Source organism: Boleophthalmus pectinirostris, unplaced genomic scaffold (genome assembly GCF_026225935.1).
Source record: "Boleophthalmus pectinirostris isolate CB_2022bp ecotype Guang Dong unplaced genomic scaffold, ASM2622593v1 HiC_scaffold_16, whole genome shotgun sequence".
Classification (NCBI taxonomy): Eukaryota; Metazoa; Chordata; class Actinopteri; order Gobiiformes; family Gobiidae; genus Boleophthalmus; species Boleophthalmus pectinirostris.
Genome location: NW_026571095.1, coordinates 35,796,473 through 35,808,330, shown reverse-complemented (window position 1 = coordinate 35,808,330; position 11,858 = coordinate 35,796,473). Strand labels below are relative to the sequence as shown.

Genomic DNA, 11,858 nt, shown 5'->3' with positions numbered 1-11,858 from the left:
AATAAAAAAGAAAATAAATTAAATTTTAAAAAAGAAAATAAATTAATACAAATAAACAAAAATAAATAAATAAAATTAAATCAAATAGATTTTTACAGGTGCACTGTATAACTTTCTGATCACCGTCACCTGCTTTTCTTCGTGGAGATGTTCCTGCTGCTGCCCCTAGAATGTTCTGCAGTGTGGCATTAAACTTATCTATCTCCATGGAGACCAGGCCGAGTTACAGGTCAGATCTGTGGAGAGGCGACCCCGCTCAGAGTGAGAAAGAATACGTGTTTATCAAGGTATTTTTGAGCAATAAAAACAAACAAAATTGAATAAATACAAACTATAGTATATAAACTGAATGCTGCACTGTGGAACTTTCCAGACACAGAAGTGACATCGCCATGGAGACAAGCAAATAGTGGACGCCCCAGAAAAGTTACATAGTGCACGTTTTAGTGAAATGAATCATGTGCACTTTAAGGTTTGTGGGTTTTTTTTACCAAAAAGTCTCTCATGTTTGACTAATCCTCTTGTGATCATCATACAGAAGTGCTCCTCCGTGTTTTTAAAGTCCACACATCTTCACCAGACACGGCTGATGTGTTGTAGTAGTATGATGTAATAAATAATATCCATTGGTTCATTTACATTTGTAGAGTTCAGTTTTGTGATTTGAACAGTTTTGAATTGAGACTTGAGAGTTGGTTTGTTTAGGCCTTTTTGCGCGGCACTTTGTCTCCGAGAGGAACCTCGTCCATCAGTTTCTGTGAAGAAACCAAAATCAAGGTTAGGTTTAAAACAAGAGAAAGAAAAAATATAGAGAAGACAGGAAAAAGGAGGTCAGAGGAGCAGAGGAGCAGAGGAGCAGAGGAGGAGGTCAGACGAGCAGAGGAAGAAGGTGAGAAGGTCTGAGGAGCACAGGAGAGGGTCAGAGGAGCAGAGAAGAAGGTCAGAGGAGCAGAGGAGGAGGTCAGACGAGCAGAGAAGAAGGTTGGAGGAGTAGAGGAGAAGGTCAGAGGAAGAAAGGAGAAGGTCAGAGGAGCAGAGGAAGAAGGTGAGAAGGTCAGAGGAGCAGAGGAGATGGTGAGAAGGAAGCAGAGAAGCAGAGAAGAAAGGTCAGAGGAGCAGAGGAGAAGGTCAGAGGAGCAGAGAAGGTCGGAGGAGCAGAGGAGAAGGTCAGAGGAGCAGAGGAAGAAGGTCGGAGAAGAGAGAAGGTCAGAGGAGCAGAGGAGAAGGTCGGAGAAGCAGAGAGAAGGTCAGAGGAGCAGAGAGAAGGTCGGAGGAACAGAGGAGAAGGTCAGAGGAGCAGAGGATGAAGAGGAGAGGGTCAGAGGAGCAGAGAAGAAGGCAAGAGAAGCAGAGGAGAGCGTCAGAGGAGTAGAGAAAAAGGACAGAGGAGCAAAGAAGAAGGCCAGAGGAGCAGAGGATGAAGAGGAGAGGGTCAGAGGAGCAGAAGAGAAGGTCAGAGGGTGAGATGACACAGAGGATGACGCAGAGGAGCGCTCAGACCTGTAGCAGTCTGGTGTAGTAGCTGAGGTTGTCTTCTCCGTCTCGGCGGCTCTCGTCCACCTTGTACCTTCTGCAGGCCAGGAGCAGCTCGGTGGAGTTGAAGAGAGGAGCCGGGTCCAGAGAGCTGCTGTTGATCAGACTCACCAGGTACTCGCGGTAATGCTTCCTGTGAACACCAGAGGGCGACGACACAACACAAATATGGAGTTAGACCAACCGTTTGTAAATAAATGATTATGGATTCATGACTCAACAGAATATTTGTCTTGTTTTGAGTGATTTTAATTCCTATTTATATATATATATATATTTTTTTTATTTTTACTGTTTTTTTGTTTACATTTTAAACAGTTTGCAGTGATCCAGAGTTATCACTTAACTTAAACATTCTAATTATTCACCACGGTGTGTTTATCAGCACTTTTCACAAATTCAGAGCAATAACTAGCAATAACTAGCATGCTAACAGTGCACCAGAGTTGTCATTTTGATCCTCTGAGTCATTTATTCAGTTTATCTGTGTTGATGTGAGAGTAGAACAAGAGAGTGGATCTGGAGACACACAGTGGACGTGTTAAACTCACTCGCAGAGTCCAGCGTGTCCAGGCTGAGTCTGAGCCCCACAGGCCGAGTCCGACTGCTGCCCCCCCTCGTCCTTCTGCTCCAGCACCCCACACTGACCTGAAATATACAACAAAATATATACAACTAATATAAATACACACAACAAAACAAATGAGACTGAACCCCCTCGTCCTTCTGCTCCAGCACCCACACTGACCTACAACAAACACATATATATCACACATACAGTCAGTGTTGGGTGTTACAGGAACATAACTTATTTGGGTAAAAATAGTCTAACATGCTTCTACTGAAAATTTGGTAAGAAAACATAGTTTCTTTTTCAGTTTGTGTACGCGGGCCGGCCTGGCGGTGAGACGCAGTTGGGGAGGACAGTCTGCCCTGGTCAACAGTCGCGCCAGGAGCAGGGGGCCCGTCCCCGCCCGGGCAGAGAGGGCACACTGGGCACCCACGGCCCCGGGAAGCAGCTAGGTCCTGGTGGGAGGAGCTGTAAAGCACACCTCAAGTCTTTCTTGGCCGAACCAGAGCCCGACACACAGGCAGAGGTCCGTCGAGGGGGATCCTCCCACACCGAGCGGCCGTCCTGACCCAAGCTGAATCCCCCGGCAGACTGTGCAGACCCCACCCGTTTACCTCTCAACGGTTTCATGTCCTCTTAAACTCTCTCTTCAAAGTTCTTTTCAAATTTCCCTCATGGTTCTTGTCGAGTGTCGGTCTTGTGCCGTATTTAGCCTTAAATAGAGTTTACCACCAAAAAGTAATGAGTAACATAAAAATGTTACTTCCCATACAGGGTAACTAAAGTAAAGTAAGAGATTACTTTTTAAAGAAGTAACGAGTAACAAGCACACTACACTACTTTTTTAAAGTAACTTCCTCAACACTGCATACAGTATATACAAGAACTATGTACTACTATATAAGACTGCATATAACACATATCACATATCACATATAACTAACTCTGTGGCTGTTTTTATATGACAGATATTTATGAAGAACCAGCTGCACTTACCCGTCTGTGTCCCAGGGGGCGCTTCAGTGTTGAACGCCACTCCATTATTCTGAAAGAAAAAACATGCAAGTAGAACTAAACCAGGTCTAAACCAACTGTATCCCAGAACTACACCAGAACTAAACCAAGTCTGAACCAGGTCTGAATCAGATCGACCCGGGTCTGACCTGCAGCAGGGCCTGAAGTCTGGACGGCTCCCAGTCCCTGAGGTAGAAGAGACAGTCTCTGGGGTGATGAGCGTGAAGCCCGGAGACGCTGCACTCGTCCACCGCACACGTCTGCACACACCACCATAACAATAACAATGATAATAATAATTATGATAATAATGATAATTATTATAATAAAGTACAATAAAATAATAATAAAAGTGTGACTCACGGTGTGGAAGGGATTGTTGCAGCCGCTGCAGAACTGGTACCTGCACTGAGAGCAGCAGAAGTGCATACAGCCGCCTTTAGACAGAGCGTACTGGAACCTGCAGTGAGGACACGCTGGGGACAAGAGACAGACAAGAGAGAAACAAGAGACAGACAAGAGAGAAACAAGAGACAGACAAGAGAGAAACAAGAGACAGACAAGAGAGAAACAAGAGACAGACAAGAGAGAAACAAGAGAGAGACAAAAGAGAAACAAGAGAGAGACAAAAGAGAAACAAGAGAGAGACAAAAGAGAAACAAGAGAGAGACAAGAGAGAAACAAGAGAGAGACAAGAGAGAAACAAGAGAGAGACAAGAGAGAAACAAGAGAGAGAGAGAAAACAAGAGAGAGAAACAAGAGAGAGACAAAGAGAAACAAGAGAGAGACAAGAGAGAGACAAGAGAGAGACAAAAGAGAAACAAGAGAGAGACAGAGAGAGACAGAGGAGTAAAAGTGTTTATCCATGTGACCCAGGAGTCATATTCCAGCGAAAGTGTTTCAGATTTGTATAAATTCATGTAAATCTGTAAATGCAGTAGAAGAATAAAGACTAAATTCTCACTGATGCCGTTGTCGCGCAGGTACCCGGCCAGACCCTGCCTCTGATACTCCGGGTCGTTCTCTCTCTTCCACGTCTGGTACTGTTCACAGGTCAGACCCGCGTGCTGAGACTCCCACTGCACAAGGACACGAGGGCACGAGGACAAGAGGGCACAAGGACACGAGGACACGAGGACACAAGGACAAGAGGGCACAAGGACACAAGGACACGAGGACACGAGGACACGAGGACACGAGGACACGAGGACACGAGGACACAGGACACGAGGATATGAGGGGACAAGGACAAGAGGGCACGAGGACAAAAGGGCACCAGGGCACGAGGATACAAAGGCACAAGGACACAAGGACACAAGGGCACAAGGGCACAAGGGCACAAGGACATGAGGACACAAGGGCACAAGGACATAAAAACTTATCAAGTAAAAAGCTCTTGCTTCATGGACAGATCATTTCACTACTTTGAAGTCATTTTCTGATAGATTAAAGTGTTTTTTGCAGTGCCGTGCAGATAGAAGCAGCTCTCGTGTCCTGTCTAAATCTAACTGTAACGCGTTTTAGTGTCCGGTGAACAGGATGTGCTTGATTACCATGCTAGTAGTCATGAAAAGCAGGTGTAAAACTCATCAAAGTGCATAATTAGGATGCTCAGAACGCCAGTGACGGTCAGTGCAAACCGTTTAAAATGAACAAGTTTCAGTTCTGTAGAAATCAGGTACAGGGCCTTAAAGCTGCACTGTGTAACTTTTTGGTTGTTTCAATGGATAGGCTGTCTGGGAATGTTCCGCAGTGTGACATTAAACAGCTCTATTTTACACGTATTCAATTACAGGTGATTTTAAAGCTCAGAAATCCCTAGAAAAACAAACATTCTGACTGTGAGCAGGGTGGCCTCTCCACAGAGCTGACCTGTAACCTGGTCTGGTTTGGTTTCCATGAAGACAGAAAGGTTTAATTTCATACTGTGAAACATTCCAGACAAAGGAAGAACATGTTCACGGAGAAGAGTATTTGACGGAGCCTCCACCAGAAAAAAAATTACACAATGCAGCTTGATAGAAACATGTGAGGAGCAGAGTGAGCGTGAACATTAGGGACGGGCATTCGATGAAATTTTCTTAATCGATCGTCGGAAGAATTAACGATCGATTATCGATTAATCATTAACGTTTCTATATTAAAATGATCATCATTATTATTACTATCTGCACTACTAATCTGCATAAATAAATTCAACTTTACGACATATAAACATAACGACTCTAGAGCCACATCAGCTGTTTGACATTATAATGTGTTTAATTCAGTTTTGTTCAACTCTCACAGAAACAAAACTTAAAACCACATCACTAATTTACATAAACTAAGTGAAGATAAAACTACAGCTCTTGTGTCGCTGATGCAGTTCAACTTCTGTCGATTTAGAAGACATGACTCAGGTGAATACAGGTTAGTGTGACCAGATTTGTGTTTGTCAAAACCAGGACAGCGTACGGGGGGAGGGGGGCGGGGCCTCGTCATCCACATTGAGCGACTCTCACCTGGAAAAAACTTTTTCCCACTGGACACAGAAACATATGTGCTGCTTTGTTCACTGTGCACATGGACTCACACTTGTCCCGAACGCAACGGAAAGTGTGGAATGTCTTGTACAAATCATCGTTAAATCCACATTTGTGCTTCGGTTCGTTACAGACTGACCCACTGTTTGTGTCTCGCTCCTTCTGATGCAGAGACACATGTACACACCTGTTTGGTCACACTACACACAACAACCTACATTCGGTTTGTCGATTAAAATTAACGTAATCGATGAAATTCTTAATGATCAATTATCGATTAATCTAATCATGCCCATCCCTAGTGAACATAATTTAACGTTTGGTTCTTTGCTCACCGGTTTCTTGCACTGAGCGCAGAAGCTGTTGCGACACTGGAAGCAGGTGACTTTGAGCTGGTCCCCGTCGTAAATGAAGCCGTACGAGCACTGAGGAAACGAGAGGAAGAACACAGCGGAACAATCAGAGAGCGAGGAACATAATATATGTATATATGTATATGTATATACATATATACATGTACATATATATATATACATATATGTATATGTATATATACAGAATATAATCACATGTTATAAAAAGCTTCACAGCATCATTCACTCCACACTCAAAGGAGGAAATACACTCTTGTAGCCACAGCTGCCCTGGGACAGACAACACTCACGTCAAATTTTTACTAAGCAATGTGGGTGAAGTGTCTTGCCTAAGAACACAACATTGCCCCAATGCACTGGTTAAAGTGAGGTTCAAACTGCTATTTACATTTTTTTTTTTAAAAACACATTTTTGTAATTTTTACTTGGTCCGTGTATCATTTGTTCTTTTGAATTTCAACTAAGAACAAAAAACAATAAAATAGAAAAACAGTTTACTTCATTTTTCTGTTTTAGTGTCAAACAAAAAACAGATTTTGACCTTTATTTCCAATATTTAATTTAAAGATGACTTCAAATAACACCAATCAAAAAACTGTCTCTGTGCTTGTTTTAATCTTGATATTTTATTCTCTCTGTTTTTTTTGCACCGATCAGGGTTCCCACTCTTTTTTTTTTACGCTGACAAAATTTCAAAACTTTTCCATGACTTTTTTAGCCAGGCTGGTGCCACCTAGTGTCCTCCGCTTAATTTAATTTCTTTCCAGCGACTAGATCAGGAATCAGAATACACTAGACGGTTCACAAAAACTCCGGAAGTGTGAGTTCAGGCATCAGCCAATCAGAGAAGAGACAGACATTCTGTGTTGGCAACGATTCCCGAGATCGAGGATTTAAAGCCGGAACAAAGAGAATGTTTGGTGAATTTTATCAAGAGGAAAGACGTTATTGTTCTTCTTCCTTGGAGATTTGGTGCATTACATACATCACAATCAAATAGCAGGGATTGGTTAAATAAAAAAGTACCCGCCTACTGTGGAGTGAACAAATCCTAATGCTGCGAGGTCACACGGTTTCCACAAAGTGAAACCGGCTGATGAATCTGACTATGACTTTTTCATGACTTGAATTGAATTTTCCATGACTACATGTGTTGAAATGATCAGACTTTTCAGGCTAAATATAAAATGTGAACTCTTTCCACTCACCTTATGGTTTGGGATTATAGTTTTTAACATTCAAAATCCTGTCAGTGTGTTTACTGTCGTCTCTTTTAAACAAAAGGTGCAGACATTTGGAAAAAATCAGAACAGCCTCATGAGAACTTAACAGAACGCTGCAGCTGAGTGAAAGAGATACTAAAATTCCATGACTTTTCCAGGTCTGGAAAATTACATTTTCAATTTCCATGACTTTTCCAAGATTTCCATGACCGTGGGAACCCTACCTGGAAGTTCTGATGCTCAGCAGCGCGAGTGTATTCAGTGTCGACTGAACAAAGGAGAGTTTATCGCTGCTTCCTGTTTCTCGTCATGGATCAACAGTGACTTTCTAAGATGTGAAAATAAACATGTCGCTATAAAATAAGACGACATGTTTGTTCACAAAAAGGCAACGATTTTTCAGGTAGGTCCTTCTGCAGCAGAACTTCCAGACCAAATAAACTCCTGATCTGCCCAAATGAAACACTCATGAACCCACAGACACGAGACACGAGACACAACACACGAGAATAAAAGTGAATCATAAAAGTGAAGATAATGTGAGATCTTTGTGTGTAAAACTCACGTGGCAGCACCAGAGGAACTTGGGGTCTTTGATCAGAGCCTGTTCTGTCAGTTTTTTATGAAACAGTTCATAAACTTCAGGCTCCAGACACTCACGCAGCTGCAGCACAACAACAACAACAATGCCCTTTATTATAATGAGTTATGCACCTGCCTGCACCTGTCAGTACCTGTACAGTATGACTAAGGTGTGTACCTGTCAGCACCTGTGTGTACCTGTATGTCTAAGCCCTGTCCATTAGAGAAAATCAGTTTCGGTGCTGCACGGAGGGTGCTCATTACCAGCTCAGTCTTTGGCTATGCTTCTATTGTAGGGAGTATTATACCTCTGTTGACACAGGCCAAGATGACATAGACTGGACTGGACTGGACATTAGCCCAGAGTCCTGAGGTTTCACGTCTCTAGAAACTTCTCTAGCCTCACGTCTCTTCTGTTCAACTCTCAGGCTACAGTTTATTTTGCGACAGCACCTGTGTGTCTAACGTCTGCACCTGTCTACTCCTGTCTACTCCTGTACGCACCTGTGTGTCTGCACCTGTCAGCACCTGTGTGTCTGCACCTGCTTTTCACCTGTCTTTTACCCATTTGTCTATGGTCTGCACCTGTCAGCACCTGTCCATACCTGTAAGTCTAAGGGTTACACTGCTGTCGGCTCCCATCTTTTACTTGTATGTCTCCGGTCAGTATCTGCTAGTCTGCTCCTGTCTGTCTGTACCTGTCAGCACCTGTCTTTAACCTATGTTTTATCTATCCTTAACTGTATGTTTAGAGTCTGAACTTGTCCTTTCACCTGTATGTCTAGGGTTTTGCACCTGTCTTTCACCTGTCGTTGCACCTGTCACTGTACCTGTATGTCCAGAGTGGAGAAGTAGCTGTTGAGGGTCTCGGGGTCGTTGATGTCGGGCTCCCAGCAGACAGGACACACCATGTCTCTGATGTGTTTGTCTCGAACGGCGATGGTGAAATGCTGCTGGAAACAACCACAGCAAACACTGCACTGGCACGACGTCAGGGACTGCATCTGAGGAAAGAACAAGACCAGGACTGAACCAGGTCTAAACCAGGTCTGAAACAGGTCTGAACCAGGTCTGAAACAGGTCTGAACCAGGACTGAACCAGGACTGAACCAGGTCTGAACCAGGACTGAACCAGGACTGAACCAGGACTGAACAGGACTGAAACCAGGACTAACCAGGTCTAAACCAGGACTGAACCAGGACTGAACCAGGTCTGAACCAGGACTGAACCAGGACTGAAACCAGGTCTGAACCAACCAGGACTAACCAGGTCTGAACAAAGACTAAACCAGGACTAAACAAAGATTAAACAAAGACTAAACCAGGACTAAAACAGGTCTGAACCAGGACTGAACCAGGACTAGACCAGGACTAAACCAGGATTAAACCAGGTCTGAACCAAGACTAAACAAAGACTAAACCAGGACTAAACCTGGTCTAAACCAGGTCTAAACCAGGTCTAAACCAGTAAACCAGGTCTAAGCCAGGTCTGAACCAAGACTAAGCCAGGTCTGAACCAAGACTAAGTCAGGTCTGAACCAGGACTAAACGAAGACTAAACCATGACTGAACCAGGACTAAACCAGGACTAAACCAGGACTAAACCAGGTCTGAACCAGGTCTGAACCAAGACTAAACCATGACTGAACCAGGACTAAACCAGGACTAAACCAGGTCTGAACCAGGTCTGAACCAAGACTAAACAATGACTGAACCAGGACTAAACCAGGTCTGAACCAGGTCTGAACCAAGACTAAACCATGACTGAACCAGGACTAAACCAGGACTAAACCAGGTCTGAACCAGGTCTGAACCAAGACTAAACCAGGACTAAACCAGGACTAAACCAGGTCTAAACAAAGACTAAACCAGGACTAAACCAGGTCTAAACCAGGACTAAACCAGGTCTGAACCAGGTCTAAACAAAGACTAAACCAGGACTAAACCAGGTCTAAACAAAGACTAAACCAGGTCTGAACAAGGACTGCACCAGGACTAAACCATGACTAAAGAGTGGCCCGTGGTTTTTAGATGGAGACGTACATCAGACTGAGGTCCTGTGTTGCTCTCTCGTCTCTTGTGAAGTGTCCGTTTTGTTTCTCCAGTGTCTTTTGGGTCGACCAGTTTCTATCTTAAAGTGTTTGTAGGTTTGAAATATTCTGGGATTTCAGGACACACACAGTTTTACCTCCAGCGGTCAAAATGTCAAGTCTGATCGTTGTATTTTAGTATTTTTCTTACCTTACTGTGTGGAAATACAGACAGGCAGATGGGGCACTCTTTGGCCAGGACCCTCTTGATAAACTCTCGGTCGTGCGACTCCCTCACGGCCTGCACCACGTCCTCCAGAGCGTAGGGGGCGCTGTTCTCCAGGAGCAGGGACAGGGCCAGCTCGCAGCGGCCCCAGCTCGGCAGGTCGTAGACGGCCAGCAGGCGGCGACAGATACGCTGCGGGAGACGGGAGGGAAACGGCAAAGGAACAATTCAACAGGCTGGATAAACTCTCCAAACTCCTGATCCACAAATGTGTCTCCTTCTCATTATTTGTTTGGAATCAGCTTCATAAATTTATATTAATGAAAAACAACGATTTTCTTCATTATTTGTCTCCAAAACCAAAATGAAAATACAGACTGAACCAGGACTGAACTGTTTTCAGTCCTGGTCTGGTCCCGGTCTCAGTCCCAGTCTCAGTCCTGGTCTGGTCCCGGTCTCAGTCCCGGTCTCAGTCCTGGTCTGGTCTCAGTCCTGGTCTGGTCCCAGGTCTGGTCCCGGTCTCAGTCCCAGTCCCAGTCCCAGTCTCAGTCCTGGTCTGGTCTCAGTCCTGGTCTGGTCTCAGTCCCGGTCTCAGTCCCAGTCCCGGTCTCAGTCCCGGTCTCAGTCCCGGTCCCGTCTCAGTCCTGGTCCCCGTCTCAGTCCTGGTCTGGTCCCGGTTTTAGTCCTGATCTCAGTTCTGGACTGGTTCTGATCTCAGTCCTGATCTCAGTCCTGGTTTGGTCCCCGTCTTAGTCCTAGTTTCAGTTCTGGTCTGGTTCCCGTCTTAGTCCTGGTCTCAGTCCTGATCTGGTCCCGGTTTTAGTCCTGATCTCAGTTCTGGTCTGGTTCTGATCTCAGTCCTGATCTCAATCCTGGTCTGGTCCCCGTCTTAGTCCTGATCTCAGTCCTGGTCTCAATCCCGGTCTCAGTCCCGGTCTCAGTCCCGGTCTCAGTCCCGGTCTCAGTCCTGGTCCCCGTCTCAGTCCTGGTCTCAGTCCTGGTCTGGTCCCGGTTTTAGTCCTGATCTCAGTTCTGGACTGGTTCTGATCTCAGTCCTGATCTCAGTCCTGGTTTGGTCCCCGTCTTAGTCCCGGTGTCAGTCCCGGTGTCAGTCCCGGTCTCAGTCCCGGTCTCAGTCCCGGTCTCAGTCCTGGTCTGGTTCCGATCTCAGTCCCGGTCTGGTCCAGGTCTTAGTCCCGGTCTTAGTCCTGATTTCAGTCCTGATCTGGTCCCGGTCTTAGTCCTGATCACCCGACAGTCTATGCTGGTGCACCTCCAGCCTGTCCCAACATTCAGTCCTGGTTTAGTCCTGGTTTAGTCCTGGTTTAGTCCTGGTTTAGTCCTGGTTTAATCCTGGTTTAGTCCTGGTTTAGTCCTGGTTTGGTCCTGGTTTAGTCCTGGTTTAGTCCTGGTTTAGTCCGTCATCAGTTTTTTCCATTTTCCATTTAAACGCAAAATTGAAAACCGAACGAATCATTATCTGTTTTTTCATTTTGGTTTTGGAGACAAATAATGAAGAAAATCGTTGTTTTTTTGTTTTCTTATTTTTGGTTTTATTTTGAAAAACGAATGAATGAACGACACACGGATTCACACATTAATGGAAACTTCTGCAACAGACTTGGGAAGAACTTTCTCAAGAATATTTGATTTCTATTGTAAAAAGAACGAGCCACGAGTGTGTTTAGCTGTTCTATCTGACAAAGGTGGACACTTTCATGAATCAAAAGTTTTGAATATGTTTGATCAACAGTAAACAGTAAAAAAATGTAAAAAGTGT

At 44.6% G+C, this 11,858-nt stretch overlaps 1 protein-coding gene across 1 annotated transcript in view; it reads right to left on the bottom strand.

Moving 5' to 3' along the window:
- Positions 1–1,494: 1,494 nt before the first annotated feature.
- The window catches only part of LOC110174110 (E3 ubiquitin-protein ligase RNF31), a 34,066-nt gene continuing 23,702 nt past the window's right edge, over positions 1,495–11,858 (bottom strand). Inside the window, 10 exon segments of the mRNA XM_055151671.1 lie at positions 1,495–1,666; positions 2,085–2,181; positions 3,101–3,149; positions 3,268–3,378; positions 3,482–3,594; positions 4,083–4,197; positions 5,979–6,068; positions 7,806–7,904; positions 8,653–8,826; positions 10,064–10,270. Coding sequence (XP_055007646.1) covers positions 1,495–1,666; positions 2,085–2,181; positions 3,101–3,149; positions 3,268–3,378; positions 3,482–3,594; positions 4,083–4,197; positions 5,979–6,068; positions 7,806–7,904; positions 8,653–8,826; positions 10,064–10,270 — 1,227 coding nt within the window.